The 16,250-nt window shown below is 43.0% G+C and overlaps 1 protein-coding gene across 1 annotated transcript in view; it reads right to left on the reverse strand.

The window, feature by feature from the left end:
* kcnn2 (potassium calcium-activated channel subfamily N member 2) overlaps window positions 1-2,321 on the reverse strand; it is a 97,668-nt gene extending 95,347 nt beyond the window's left edge. Inside the window, exon 1 of the mRNA XM_060909283.1 lies at window positions 1,926-2,321. Coding sequence (XP_060765266.1) covers window positions 1,926-2,306 — 381 coding nt within the window. The 5' untranslated portion in view covers window positions 2,307-2,321. The remainder of the gene's footprint in view (window positions 1-1,925) is intronic.
* Between the last annotated feature and the right edge of the window lie 13,929 nt (window positions 2,322-16,250).

The following is a 16,250-nucleotide window of genomic DNA, read 5'->3' on the forward strand; positions in this document are numbered from 1 at the left end:
GAGAGAGAGAGAGAGAAAGTTACCTGGATGAACTACCAGGTAGTTCAGAGATCCCACTGATAGTCGTCAGATAATTATCAGGAACCTTAAAGGTCATAGGCAAGGGTCGGAGGTGGAACATAGAATATCAACTTTATTTTGTAGAAGAATGACCCAAAAAGTGAATTCAATCTTCCTGGTGTCTAATTTGCACCCTAAAATTGAATAAAACGGTTAAAATATAATGGTTTACGCAAGTTCCAAAGGTTTGTTTACATCTCACTTACGTGCACTTTTACCGCCAGGGGACCATCGTCGTGACGTCATTCAAGGCAAACAGACTGGGAGCAGTTCTGTGTTTACTTGCGAACCGAGCACACGTGTACGGACTCTGGTCGTGAGAGGTTGTGTGAAACTTCTTCCTGAACCGGTCCCGTTGTTACAGTTCACTGCACAACAATACGGCATGGTTTTTCTTTGGAAATTCCCGGACGCACGTCTGCACTCAAGCCGAACGGCAATGCAAATAAACTGAAGTGGACTCAGCTCAAGCGATTCGTTTGCCTTGAATGACATCACGCGCCGAGTGGTCACGAAAATCGCTGAGCAGAAATTCGCCGCGATCCGCGCTAACTTATTTTAATTATTACTTATTAACAATACTTTTTGGGACCAGAACAAAATTACAGAGGGTTTTTAACAAATAACCGCGAGTTGGCCTAGTGGTTAGCGTGTCTGTCTCTCGATCGGGAGATCACGAGGTCTACTCACGGTCGGGTCATACCAAAGACCATCATAAAAATGGTACCTACTGCTGTCTGGCAAGGCATGCTGCAATACAGATGTGAGTCGGGAGTTAAACTCTTGCGGTTACCAGAGGACACGCCCCCCACTGTAACCCTAGCTATGTAATAGGTGAGAGGCCGAGGGCTACGGAAACGGGGATCGGCGCTGCCCTATGCGCCACATGGCGTGGGAAGGACTTTGATTTGATTTTTTTAACATATAAAGTTCCGGGTGGCACGGTGGTGTAGTGGTTAGTGCTGTCACCTAACAGCAAGAAGGTCCGGGTTCGAGCCCCGTGGCCGGCGAGAGCCTTTCTGTGCAGAGTTTGCATGTTCTCCCCGTGTCCGCGTGGGTTTCCTCCGGGTGCTCCGGTTTCCCCCACAGTCCAAAGACATGCAGGTTAGGTTAACTGGTGACTCTAAATTGAGCGTAGGTGTGAATGTGAGTGTGAACGGTTGTCTGTGTCTACGTGTCAGCCCTGTGATGACCTGGCGACTTGTCCAGGGTGTACCCCGCCTTTCACCCGTAGTCAGCTGGGATAGGCTCCAGCTTGCCTGCGACCCTGTAGAACAGGATAAAGCGGCTACAGATAATGAGATGAGATGAGATAAAGTTTCAAATGTGCATAAATTGAAAACCTTTGCCTATGACCTTTAATTAGATAATTGTGGGTGCCTGAGACTGAAGTTGAAAATCTCTGCTCTAAACAGGTAATAAATGCTGAAGACCAGTACGATAAGTTTTCATCATGCACCTGGATGAACTACCATAAATCCAGAATTACTCTTGTTTTTATTTTTAAGAGAGAGAGAGAGAGAGAGAGAGAGAGAGAGAGAGAGATGCACTTTGTTCACTGCTTATAGTTTTTGAATATTTCTTATCTGGATTAGCTCCAAACTAATGATGCACACAACACAAAACAAACACAAGCTCATCCTGTGTCTGGGAAAACATGTCCCTAGGGTTTTCTCAGGAACCTCAGAAGTGTCCTCACTCACATCCTCTGTCTTATAATAACATCATAATAACATGTCATCAGGCATTTATAAAACCTGTGCACATTTCATGAGCAGCCCCTGAAACTACTCCTCTGATCATCCCAGGTGTGTGTGGATGAACAGCAGCTGCGCTTGTGCACCCTCTGCTCCTGGGCTCTGTACCTTGCCGTACGCTCCCCATGAAAGCTCCGTCTCTATCACCATGACCACGATGCCGAACATGCCGAAGATGAGCGCGTAGTCACTGAGGCGCTTCCGTTTCTCAAACAGGGCCCTCCGGTGGCCGAGCTTCTGGCCAATGTTCTGGTTCTTCTTCTTGCCTTGCTTGCCTCCTCCTCCACCACCTCCTCCTCCTCCTCCTCCCGCGCCGTCCGCCGTGTTGTACGGCACCGGAACGCTGGTGCGGTTCTCCGTCCTCGCGTCCACGGCGCACACGGGCTGCAGCGGCTGCGACTCCGAGTCGAACTCGTGCAGGTTGCGGCGCGACGAGCCGGCGCGGCTCAGCGGCCGCATCACGCCGCCGTTGTATCTGCAGCCGCTCATCGCGACGGCGGCTATTTCGCGGCGGGGCTCGCCGACCGGGCGGTGATGGTGGTGGTGATGGTGGTGGCGGTGGTGATGGTGATGTTGCCTGGATGAACTACCATGACTAGAAGGCGTGAGCTCACACGCGCTGTACCGGCACCCTTGCCTCGGGGAAGACGAGCCGGACGGCGTCCTGACTGAAGTGCCGATGAGTCGGGTTTGAAACGACGTCCCGAGACAAACGAGGCTGTTGCGCGCGTGGCAGGTGCAGGTGCGAGGGTCGCGCCGCCCGCCGGAGCGCTGCTCCTCCTCCTCCGCCTCCTCCTCCTCCTCCTCTCGCGGTGCGCAGTGCTGCGGCTGGAGGCGCTGCTGTAGGAGGAAGCGACGCTGCGGCTGTAATGGGCTTCCCATCCCAGCGCCGCCGCTTCGCACCGACTGCGCGCTACGGTGTGCGCTGGTGGGCGTTCCCAATTTGAGTGCGCTCCTGGTTGCCATGGTTACTCTGATAGCACGGGTAGCCACGGGGGAGTCGTGCCTGCCAACTTCTGCAAAGGAAATACACCTAAGTGTCCACTTTATTAGGTAGGCTACACCGAGCTTATCAATTTATAATTTACCTTTCTATCAGGTGCATCTTTTACCCTTATCCAAAAGGGTACTACACTATATTACTGCACTGTACTGTACTCAACTATAATATACTGTGTTGTACTCAACCATACTATACAGTACTGTACTACACTGTACTGCACTACACTGTACCGTACTTAACTATACTATACAGTACTGTACTGCACTACACTGTACTCTACTCCACTGTACCGTACTTAACTATACTATACAGTACTGTACTATACTGTACTGCACTACACTGTACACAACTATACTGCACTGTACTCAACTATACTATACAGTGCTGCACTATACTGTACTGCACTACACTGTACTCTACTCCACTGTACCATACTCAACTATACTATACAGTACTGTTACTGTACTGCACTACACTGTACACAACTATACTGCACTGTACTCAACTATACTATACAGTGCTGCACTATACTGTACTGCACTGTACTCTACTGTAATGTACTGTATTCAACTATACCATACAACACTGTACTATACTGTACTGCACTGTACTCTACTCTACTACACTGTACTCTACTCTACTACACTGTACTGCACTCAACTATACTACACTGCACCACACTCAAGTATACTCAAGTATACTCAACTATACTATACTATACTATACTATACTATACTATACTATACTATACTGTGCTGTACTCTACTATACAGTACTGTACTATTCTTCCCTGCACTGTAGATAGGTATGGTTAAAAATCTTGGTGTTTTCATTGACAGCGAGCTAAACTTTGACAGTCACATGAAAGCAATCACTAAATTTTTATCACCTAAAAAACATTTCCAAACTAAGAGGACTTGTGTCAAAAAATGATCTGGAAAAACTTATACATGCCTTCATCTCTAGTACGGTTGACTACTGCAATGGCCTTTTCACAGGCCTGCCAAAAAAGACCATCAAACAACTTCAGCTGGTTCAAAATGCAGCGGCTAGGGTTCTCACACGAACAAAAAGAACAGAGCACATTACTCCAATTCTAAGGTCCCTTCACTGGTTTCCAGTAAGCTACAGAATTGACTTTAAAGCATTGCTGCTGGTGTATAAATCTCTAAACGGTACAGGGCCCAATTACCTCTCTGATATGTTGCAGCGGCTTAACCCAATCAGATCTACCAGATCGCAGCAAAATTTACTGGTAAAACCTGTTGTTAAAATAAAGTGTGGTGAAGCAGCTTTTAGCTACTATGCAGTACAGCTATGGAACCAACTGCCAGAGGACATTAAAAATGCTCCTGCTGTTGGCAGCTTCAAATCTAGATTAAAGACCAAGCTGTTCTCAGATGCTTTCTGCTAACTGATAAATATCATCATCTTTATACGTTTTAAACTTTACTTAACTTTTATTCCATTTTATTCTGCTGTTTTTTACTGAACTTTTACTTCATTTTATTACTTTATTTCTATTATTGTTTAATTCTTATATTATTTTTATTTTTCTCTCTTCTTCCCCCTTTATTTTATGTAATTTTATTTTCTATTGTTTACTGTTTTGCCTTTACCTCTGTAAAGCACATTGAACTGCCACTGTGTATGAAATGCGCTACATAAATAAACTTGCCTTGCCTGTACTGTGCTCTACTGTACTATGCTGTGCTGCACTGCACTGTACTCAACTATACTATACAGTACTGCACTGCACTGTACGGTACTCAACCATACTATACTGTGCTGCACTCTACTACACTATACAGTACTGTACTATACTGTACCGCGCTGCACTGCACTGTACTATACTGTACTGTACTCATCAATACTATGCTGTACTGTACTCTACTATACTATACAGTGCTGCACTGTACTCAGCTGTACTGTACTGTACTACACTACACAAACCCTCAAGGATTCATCTTTTATCATTTTACTGTTTCCTTTACTTGGAAAAGGTGTATATGGTGTATTTATGATCCTGTGTGTTTATTTTATACCCTGTCTTTTCCACAATGACAATAAAACCCCACCTGTCCTGACCTGATGTAGTGTTCCTTTAAAGTATTTCTCTAAAAGCTAATTAAAGATCCAACTACTGTATGTATCCAGAATCTTTTTAAAGGTCCATTTTAAACCCTGTAAACATACATATTAAGGTGCAAAATACTGTATATACATGGTTACTCTTGAGGGTAACACTCCAGTGACAAGAAAAATATTTACAGTTTAGTACTTAATCTAGAATCTAGAATTTCTGATCGTATTTTTAGAAATGCAGTAATCTAGGGTAACGGTACAGGCAGTGGAGATGAGCTTCGTCCACAGGCTTGCTTGGATTACTCTCCATGAGAGGATGATGAGCTCAATAATCCATGTGACCCTCAGAGAAGGAGCCAGTCAAGGTGGTTGGGACACCTTACAAACATGTCACTGGAAGGAGACACTGAGCCAGACCCAGATGAAGAGGTTATATCTCACAACTGGCTGAGGAGCATTTGGGAATCACCCCAAGAGATTTGTTGCTGGGAATAGAGAAGAGACATCTGGACTGACCTACTACCAGGAAAAGCAGAAGGAAAATGAATGAGAAATAAAATGAATCAAAAGGTCAAATAAGCCAAATTGGTGACCTTTTTTTCAGTTTGGTGAACACAATTAGCACAGTTGCGAACAAGATCTACATTCTTAACAAAAAAGTCAAATTTTTGAAGCTTTAAAAGGTTCTTTGGTTGTCCTCTGGGGAAACCCTTCAGGGTTAGACGTAATAGGAAGAACCCAAACAGCAGGGGGGAGGTTTTCTATATCAGGAAGCTTCCACAACCTAGAGAGTTCTTCAGGACCTATAAGAAACCCTAACTCAAACAAAAAAAATCTTGAGGAACCATTTTTTTCTGAAAGAGTAAATAGTTATAGTAGTTATGCTGCTGAACTACAGTGGTTAAGAGCTGAGCTGAGATATTTTTTCCCCTTGGTTGAATTTCTGTATACATTTAAAACACTGACGTTCATTAGAAGAAGGATCAAGGACACAGCGATCTGATGCAGTTTCATTTTACAAAAAAAAAAGCAGAGGAATGAACTAAAAATGCTTAATATTTAAAAAAACAAACATATGGGTCTAGTATTTGATTTGCTCCACTGCACTTGGATTTTATTTTTCCAACTCCTTCATTTTCCACTAACAAATCTGCACCTCAGGTTTTCCAGAGAAAACAAATAAAAGACCAAGGTAATGACTGTGTATGGAATTTTACTAGTTTATTTCTTGCAGATGAAAAGTCTGAGCAACTACGTTATGAAATGGGATTTCCAGTGCAATAATTCATTACCTGCAGCCTAAATATAGACATTTTAAGAGATATTTGCATTATATCATATCTGTGAAGTCAAATATTTATAACAGGGGTTCTCAAATTATTTAGTCAGGGAACTCATTAACAGTAAAATAATCCCATAAGTACAGATTTATTGTATGAACAAATTATAAAAAATTAAGCACATTATTTAAATACAGTACAATAATATTTGCATATTTATTTGATCCATAGAGTTTTTAATTTCTGAACTTTTCTCTAATGTTTTTATTATTATTAAAATTGTCATTATTTCCCAGTTGATATTATTTATCAGCATAATAACTTTGCTAACTTTGGTGGGCTGTGATTTCCACCACTGTGACACAATTGGACAATCACAGACCCCTTGGCTATGATCCACAAACCCTCGGAGATCCTCAGACCCCACTTTAGAAACAGTGGATAACATTATCTTATATAACTACAGTCTGTTTGTTTATTTGTTTGTGTTAATTACATTTTTCCCCTGTGCTTTTTTTTCTGGATTGTGAAGCAACCTTGGGTATAAGAAAGGCATAATATGAATGAAACATATCACTGTTTGTATTATTATTGCATTTCTATGTTATTTTAATACTCTTTGGTCATTTTGGAAGGTTTGTAACAGGTTTGTAGTACTTGAGTCCAGGACTTGGACTCGAGTCCAATTCATGCCCTAATTTAAAGGACTCGTGACTTGACTTGGACTTGAGCACTGGTGACTCAGACTTGGACTTGGACTCGTGCATTAACTGCATTTGGACTCGTAAATTAGAGGCAACAACTTGGATTTTTTCTTTATTTTTAGTAACATATGCCATAATAATTTGGCATAAGATATTCATATCTATATTAATTTTTATACTAATTTCGTGCAAGAGAATGCACATTCACCTGTTCATACGTCATGTTCAGGAACAAACTAACGTTAATGGCGCTAAAATGCCTGGAGAGACGCCCCTAGGATTGTCCGCTTTGCTTAAACAGACTTCTTGTGCAGTGGGAAAAAATGCACTGCTACAGTATTTGTTCCATATGTAGAAGAACTATCGAGGAGACGACGGGAACAACCTCGAACTTCAATCGTCATTTGGTAAGACTCCACCCAGAGAAGGAAGTGACACGCTATGTTCATTGCCCTGTTCATAGCGGGGCTTGCTTGCTGAGCGATGAACTAGCTAGTGTTAACCCTCTCTCATGTTATTTGCCCTGTTGATAGTGGGCGGGGCTTGCTGAGCGATGAACAAGCTTTTGTATCTGTAGCCTATTAACTAAAATGGGGCCGTCGAGCAGGAACGTTACTCCGACACAGTAGCAGAGACAATTTCACATAACGGCAGCAACAGCCGCCATCAAATGGTGCAGATGGAGTCTTGTTCTCGGACTCAACTCGGATCAATAGTGGACTCGAGAACACTCGGGACTGGACACGGACTCGAGGTTTAGTGACTCGACCACAACACTGGTTCATACACAAAGACTTTATGAAGAAAATACAAGGAAAATATGCCGACTAATCATTTTCCAACCACAAATAAAAGAAATGCTTTGCTATACAATCAGTTACACACATTTTCCCCCCTTTACACCAATCCAAAAATGTTAACCCTCATAAAGAACCCTCAGAGATATGAATATGCATAAATATGTAAACTGGGAACACCTCCCAGATGATCTTGTTATCCTAATCAGCTGCAAATACACAAAACTTGATCATAGGTGAGACACGGAATGGATATAAAGTCACATACTACAGGCAAACTGTATGATTTGATCCATCGCGACCTTTCAATTGAATTTTATAGCTTAATTAAATGTTCAATGTTCAGCAGCGTTTTCTTCTGTCGGCTTGAGCATGACTGTGTACAGATTACATCCTGCTTACATCCTGTCTTTATAGCAGCTAATTAAACAAAACACACATTTACCTGTGTACTCTGTAAATATATTTATTTCACCCCTAAGCCAGAAATCACTTCCATTTTCTACGTATGTGTTTGCCATCTGAGGCTCCAAAGTCTAAAGCTCAGTAACAACAATGTACATCTGTAGCCTTACCAACAGTGTCATTGTAATTTGATTTTGACTTTAAATCTGAAATGTCATTACTGTATTAAAACAAACAAACAAACAAACAAACAAAAAACAATAGTAGCTCCATATGTCCAGGATGATGATATACTGAACATATATCTATGTCTTAAAATACAGACTTATTCTATGAGCAGCATGGTGCCACAATGGGTAGCATTGCTCTCACATATCCTCCTGTGTCTGTGTGGGATTCCTCTGGGTTCTCTGGTTTCCTCCCACCTCCAAAAACACGACAGGACTGAATACAGCCCAGGAGTGAATGTGTACAAGATGCACTGCAATGGACTGCCATCACATTTAGGGTGTAATATACAACCCCGATTCCAAAAAAGTTGGGACAAAGTACAAATTGTAAATAAAAACGGAATGCAATGATGTGGAAGTTTCAAAATTCCATATTTTATTCAGAATAGAACATAGATGACATATCAAATGTTTAAACTGAGAAATTGTATCATTTAAAGAGAAAAATTAGGTGATTTTAAATTTCATGACAACAACACATCTCAAAAAAGTTGGGACAAGGCCATGTTTACCACTGTGAGACATCCCCTTTTCTCTTTACAACAGTCTGTAAACGTCTGGGGACTGAGGAGACAAGTTGCTCAAGTTTAGGGATAGGAATGTTAACCCATTCTTGTCTAATGTAGGATTCTAGTTGCTCAACTGTCTTAGGTCTTTTTTGTCGTATCTTCCGTTTTATGATGCGCCAAATGTTTTCTATGGGTGAAAGATCTGGACTGCAGGCTGGCCAGTTCAGTACCCGGACCCTTCTTCTACGCAGCCATGATGCTGTAATTGATGCAGTATGTGGTTTGGCATTGTCATGTTGGAAAATGCAAGGTCTTCCCTGAAAGAGACGTCGTCTGGATGGGAGCATATGTTGCTCTAGAACCTGGATATACCTTTCAGCATTGATGGTGTCTTTCCAGATGTGTAAGCTGCCCATGCCACACGCACTGATCCAACCCCATACCATCAGAGATGCAGGCTTCTGAACTGAGCGCTGATAACAACTTGGGTCGTCCTTCTCCTCTTTAGTCCGAATGACACAGCGTCCCTGATTTCCATAAAGAACTTCAAATTTTGATTCGTCTGACCACAGAACAGTTTTCCACTTTGCCACAGTCCATTTTAAATGAGCCTTGGCCCAGAGAAGACGTCTGCACTTCTGGATCATGTTTAGATACGGCTTCTTCTTTGAACTATAGAGTTTTAGCTGGCAACGGCGGATGGCACGGTGAATTGTGTTCACAGATAATGTTCTCTGGAAATATTCCTGAGCCCATTTTGTGATTTCCAATACAGAAGCATGCCTGTATGTGATGCAGTGCCGTCTAAGGGCCCGAAGATCACGAGCACCCAGTATGGTTTTCCGCCCTTGACCCTTACGCACAGAGATTCTTCCAGATTCTCTGAATCTTTTGATGATATTATGCACTGTAGATGATGATATGTTCAAACTCTTTGCAATTTTACACTGTCGAACTCCTTTCTGATATTGCTTCACTATTTGTCGGCGCAGAATTAGGGGGATTGGTGATCCTCTTCCCATCTTTACTTCTGAGAGCCGCTGCCACTCCAAGATGCTCTTTTTATACCCAGTCATGTTAATGACCTATTGCCAATTGACCTAATGAGTTGCAATTTGGTCCTCCAGCTGTTCCTTTTTTGTACCTTTAACTTTTCCAGCCTCTTATTGCCCCTGTCCCAACTTTTTTGAGATGTGTTGCTGTCATGAAATTTCAAATGAGCCAATATTTAGCATGAAATTTCAAAATGTCTCACTTTCGACATTTGATATGTTGTCTATGTTCTACTGTGAATACAATATCAGTTTTTGAGATTTGTAAATTATTGCATTCTGTTTTTATTTACAATTTGTACTTTGTCCCAACTTTTTTGGAATCAGGGTTGTGGATCTATATTTAGTCACTGCCTAAAAGCAGAGCTCCTGATGAGTGTATGAGCAAAATATTTGCAAGGGATCAAACTCAACTTGAACAGAATAATATTACAGAATAATATAAGACAGCAGTGAACCAGCGCTTTCACTTTACATCATTACTATATAGTTATGATCGAATATTAAACTTGATATGTCAAACAGTTGTCTGGTTACATCTGTCATGTCTAGGTGCGTTGGAGCTCGGAGCATGCAGCTGCAGATTGCAAAGTGCGTGCACACCATTTGGACTAATTTCCATGCACCTGTTCCTGATTAGAGCTCAATCACAGCATATAAGGACTCTGAGTAACACACAGACTTTGCAAAAGCCTTGAATTTTGTATCACTTTTCTGGTTTTGACCCTGTTTGTGTTTTTGGACTGTGAGTATTGTATTCCATCTGATATCCTATCTGTGCCTCACTCCACTACTGCCTGTTTTTCAACTCTGCTTTTGCCTCCATTTTAGATCAGTTTGCTTGTATGTTTTCAATAAAAATCTTCCTGCGAAACTCTTACATCCATCTATCGCCATTACATGACAGAAACTGTCAACTGTCCAACAAGCTAGTGGACTATTAAAACTGTTTTAACTAGTTTTATATGAAACTGTCATGAACTTTTTCTGTAAAATGTGTTAGTAAATAAATAATCCCATGTTATTTTTTATAAAGCAAATTAAAATCTAGATAGATACTGTCACTAAAGTCACAGCGATTTGTGCTAGCTCTTACAAACTGGGACATCTGGTCACCATACCCTATAGATCCGGAATGGTAAGAGATAGAGAATGACGTTTAGTGAGGAAAAAAGCCCGTTTTTCAAGAATCATTCTGGTTCGGTGATCCAGATCAGCACCAAAAGTCATAGCAATGTAATTCAGCCCAGAGGTATTCTTCATGTGAGCTTTGGTGATGATTGGTTGAAAACTGAGGGAGAAATAGCATCCTAAAAATGTTAGGATAATAATAATAATAATAATAATAATAATAATAATAATAACAACAATAATAATAATAAGAAAGATTAATTAATAGCGCAAATTAATAAGCGCTGGACAAAAACCCATGTATCTTATGTAAATAAAGATATAAAGTTTGTTAACTGTGAGTTGGCCTAGTGGTTAGCGTGCCCGCCTCTCAAGCGGGAGATTGTGAGTTCTACTTGGGGTTGGGTCATATCAAAGACCATCATAAAAATGGTACCTACTGCTGTCTGGCAAGGTACACTGCAATACAGATATGAGTGGGGAGTCAAACTCTCGTGGTTACCAGAGGGCCAGTCCCCCACTGTAACCCTAGCTATGTAATAGGCGAGAGGCCGAGGGCTACGGAGATCGGCGGCGCCATATGGTGTGGGAAGGACTTTAGACTTTTTGTGATGGAGTGCCCATCACTACAGTTGAGTATGTGCTCTGACTGCCATACCAATGAGCCTGGCTCTTTGGTATTGTGGTCAGGGTGCAGGTTTGGCACCCTGTAGACCTGGGTTCAAGGTATTATAAGGTGACTTCTCTCTCATTTCGCTACAGATGGTGTCAGAAGTGGGATGGCTTGCTGGAAGGCCATTGGAGGTGTGCCCTGTGTGTGAGCCATATGAGGAACCCCCAGGATAGGTGACCCTAGAGATGGGTGAAGCATGAGTGGGTGGGGCACCCTGGTATGGGAGAAGTATGGCTGGTGGATGCATGAGGGACACCTGTGTGCTTGAAGTGCATGGGTGTGCCTCGTGAAGGGGAGGGCAGTGTGATGGAGTGCCTGTCACTACAGTTGAGTATGTGCTCTGACTGCCATACCAATGTGCCTGGCTCTTTGGTGCTGTGGTCAGGGTGCAGGTTTGGCATCCTGTAGACCTGGGTTCAAGGTAGGATAAGGTGACTGCTCTCTCACTTTGCTACATTTTTTTTTTAGATTCTATGTAAATAAAGATATAAATTTCATTGTCTGGTGGTCGAGTGTTTATGAGATACGTTGCCTTGCACTTACGATCAGGTTCCCTGTGGTGGTATGCGTTCATTCGTACGCATGGACACTGTACAGTCAAAGCCATGAAAAATCAGTCAATGCATTACCATATTCTCTTAAGTATGGGGCTCTGCTCCACACAAGGGCTCTGGATAAGGTTTTCACCCGGACAGTCCGCTTTTATGTGTCTCAGGCGTCTGGTTTTAACATTGTGGTGGAAAATAAACAGTTTGGTGAGTTTATTTGTCTCTGTACTCACACTCCACTCAATTCCCACAGGCAATTTTAGGCCTGTTGTGTCATTTAATCACTTTCTCACTCACTTTCAGTAACCATTTATCCTGACCAGGGTCATGGTGGATCCGTGAGGCAGGAATACATCCTGGATGGGACGTCAGTCCATTACAGAGCACCTTTTACACACACACACACACACACACACACACACACACACACACACACACACACACTCCTTCATACCTAGGGGCCATTTATCTTCGCCAATCCAGTAAGTTTTTGGGAGGTGGGAGGAGAACCCAGAGGAAACCCACACCGTGTCACTCTTATGTGATGTAGCACAGGATAACCCTTCTTCTTCTTCTTATTATTATTATTGTGTAAATCCCTTCTCTCCTGCTGCAGCTTCTCACAACTCAGAGCCAAACAGCAGCCATGTTACCCAGGTCAGTTTATTTAAAAAAAATTTCAACCTCGAGGGACTGTGAGGCGATCCAGCCACGTGCTGTTGGAATCATAGCAAGGGAAACGTCGCAGTCCTGCACTGCAGTCACTTGCTACGTCATCTTGGGACACTGAGGATGAGCTGCAGCGTGAAGGAAATCCCCTTCCATTAAAATAAAAATAAAAAATAAAGCACAGCTGCATCCCAAATGCACTATGAATAAAAGATTGGCTCTCTTCTCACACACTCGCTAGTGCACTTTATTTCCAATATGGAGAGATTTGGGATGCTGTCCTGGATATTTCTTTCCCTATACATCTACATTAACCAATAAACAGTAAAGAAAAAAAACATACCAGACATTACAATGCTGAATGGAATAATACACTCCACAGAACATAATACTGTTTCAAAATCATAATCGTAATCATCCTCAAGAGCAGATCATACAGATGTTTTCCAATCATACAAGGAATTTGCTGTTCCTATAACCAGCGCACACTTGAGATATAAAGCTGCCTTTTAGCTTTTGTACCTTTCGTTATGGAGCCTAAAGGATGTCGTGTCCCTGTAAACCTCATTTCAGGTACATAATTAGACCTTCAGGACCATGGTACAAAAATGTACCACTACATATCATTTCACTGACAAAGCTGGAGAGCTTTATAGCTAAATAGACCTTGAATGCTAAACCTATTACCTCATGAGGACCTGTAATGATCTTCAGTGTTTGGTGATGTGAGTGCTAGTTCATGAGAAGTTATTGCAAGTGTCTTCTTCTTCAGCCAGCAGTGACACCACTGATGACATTTTAACAAACAAATTACCCAACTTCATTACTTAAGTCAAAGTACAGATCCCACTGGTCAAATGTTACTCCGATACAAGTGAAAGTTGCCCAGTCAAAGTTAAAGTACTGAAGTACTTGCTTTTAAAAATACTTAAGTATTAAAAGTACATTTTTTGTCAACGCATCGTTGTATTATTGCCACAATGCTTACAAAACCAAATGCCGTTACCAAAGACAGCAATGTGAATTCACAAAATGAACTCATGCTGTGCCATCATGGTGGTTTAACGTTAAGCTAGCTAGTCAGTGATGCTCTACCTGTCATGCTAGCAAACTCTTTTCAAACTCGAAATCATATTGGGTAGCTAACGCTACTAGAAAAATAAATATTTCTACATTCTGTTTATTTGGCAAGATTATGCTAAAACATATTTCTGAAAGGACTTCAGATAAGTTAGCGTTATTCATGTTAGCATAACTCTGTTTTTACATGCTAACTAATAGTGTCCACGTTAACTAGCTATGTGTTAACATTAGCAGTAGACAAGGCTACAGCAACTTGGCGGGCAAATCTATAGAAAGTCATTTGACTAACCAGACTGCATAGCTATTGCAACATTATCGCTAGCTCTAAAAGCACAGACAACTTCGTTGCAAGCTTTCTCTTGGAATAAAACATTTATATACCTCAATATGCTTCCGCAGGTTGGATGGTGAGTTTTTGTAGGCTGTGATGTAGTTCGTTTTCGGCAAACAAAGCAAACATTTAAAACAAAATGAATCTTTATTCCTTTCAGAAAACTGAAACTGTCACAGAACAGACAGGAGAGGAGATCAAATGCACTCAAACCACAGTTTATTAATAATAGGGAAAAGGGGAGTTGGAAGAATGTGTGTGGGAGAAGTCCAGTGGCAGGAGAACTGAGAGGCAGGGATGACTGGTAGTGATATCTGAGGTCTCCCCTCCAAGTACTGACCAGGCCTGACCCTGCTTAGCTTCAGAGATGAGATCAGGCATAGTCAGAGAGGAGTTGCTGTAGGGCTAAGTGAGCTCTAGATCAGGCAAAGGTACGGGAGGGGCAGGCAAGAGGCAGAGTCGACAGAACAGAAGGCAGATCAGGTTACTGGGGCTGGAGAGCAGACAGAGTCAAACAGAACCGGAAATCTTCAGGAGTCAGAGTAGTAGGAACACAGAGCAGGTTATCAGGCTGAGAGTTGCAGACGATCTGACACTGAGGCTAGGGAGAACTGCAGCTTAAATACACCCAGGGGGAAGCAGGTGATCGGCAACAGCCAATGACAGTCACTAAAAATTAATAAGTGGAAGTGAGTGCAGGCGTGGCCGGTAATGCTGAGTGGAGATGTTACCTGAAGAGAGAAGCCCGCAGGTAGGACCATGACAGAACCCCCCCCCTCAAGGGACGGCCCCAGAAGTCCCTAGCCACAGATCACCAAAGATGGGCGGGAGGAGGGGGAATACCGGTGGAGAGTTAGAACTCCTCAGACCGGTCAGTGTCCATAGCCTCTGCACCCTCTTCACTGTCAGAAGAATCGTCATCCCAGGACCCCCACCCAGGATTCGGTTCGGTGTCAGGCTCAGGCGTTGGAGCAGGGGCAGGGTCCGGGAGTGGATCCACACGGTGAGAACCCCTACGTCGGCCCCGTCGATCTCCATGGGCTCTGCCTGGTCCAGAAGGCTCGGCGGAGAAGCAGCAGGAGATGTAGAAGGGGCTGGGTTACTCCGTGCGCTGGTGACTGACTGAGTCTGGCGGGCCCTCTCTCGTCGACGGGTCTGGACCCGGCAGTCAATGCGAACGGCCAGGGCAATGGCCTCATCGAGTGTCGATGGTTGTTCGTGTGAGACCAATTCGTCCTTAATGTAGTCGGCCAGGCTGTGCAGAAAGGCGTCCACCAGCGCCTGCGTGCCCCACTTGCTGCACCGGGCCAAGGTCCGGAAATCGATCGAGTAGTCAGCCACTGTTTGTCTGCCTTGGCGAATACTCATCAGTCCTCCAGATGCCTCTACTGACGATGAGCCCAGGTCGAAGACCTTAGTCATTTCTAAGGAGGGGCAGGCAAGAGGCAGAGTCGACAGAACAGAAGGCAGATCAGGTTACCGGGGCTGGAGAGCAGACAGAGTCAAACAGAACCGGAAATCTTCAGGAGTCAGAGTAGTAGGAACACAAAGCAGGTTATCGGGCTGAGAGTTGCAGATGATCTGACACTGAGGCTAGGGAGAACTGCAGCTTAAATACACCCAGGGGGAAGCAGGTGATCGGCAACAGCCAATGACAGTCACTGAAAGTTAATAAGAGGAAATGAGTGCGGGCGTGGCCGGTAATGCTGAGTGGAGATGTTACCTGAAGAGAGAAGCCCACAGGTAGGACCATGACAGAAACATGGGTTCTAGGTAAAGCCATGAGTGCGTGCATTCCCCAGAAGAACCACCTCCTTCCATTCTGCCATCAACTGATTGTGTTTAAATAACGCTGCTGAGAAATCGCTGAACTTGATTTTATACAGTCTATGGACATGACATGACCCTATGATTACTGATCGGATGTCTCAGT

The sequence above is a fragment of the Neoarius graeffei genome, chromosome 25 (assembly GCF_027579695.1).
Source record: "Neoarius graeffei isolate fNeoGra1 chromosome 25, fNeoGra1.pri, whole genome shotgun sequence".
NCBI classification, from domain to species: Eukaryota; Metazoa; Chordata; class Actinopteri; order Siluriformes; family Ariidae; genus Neoarius; species Neoarius graeffei.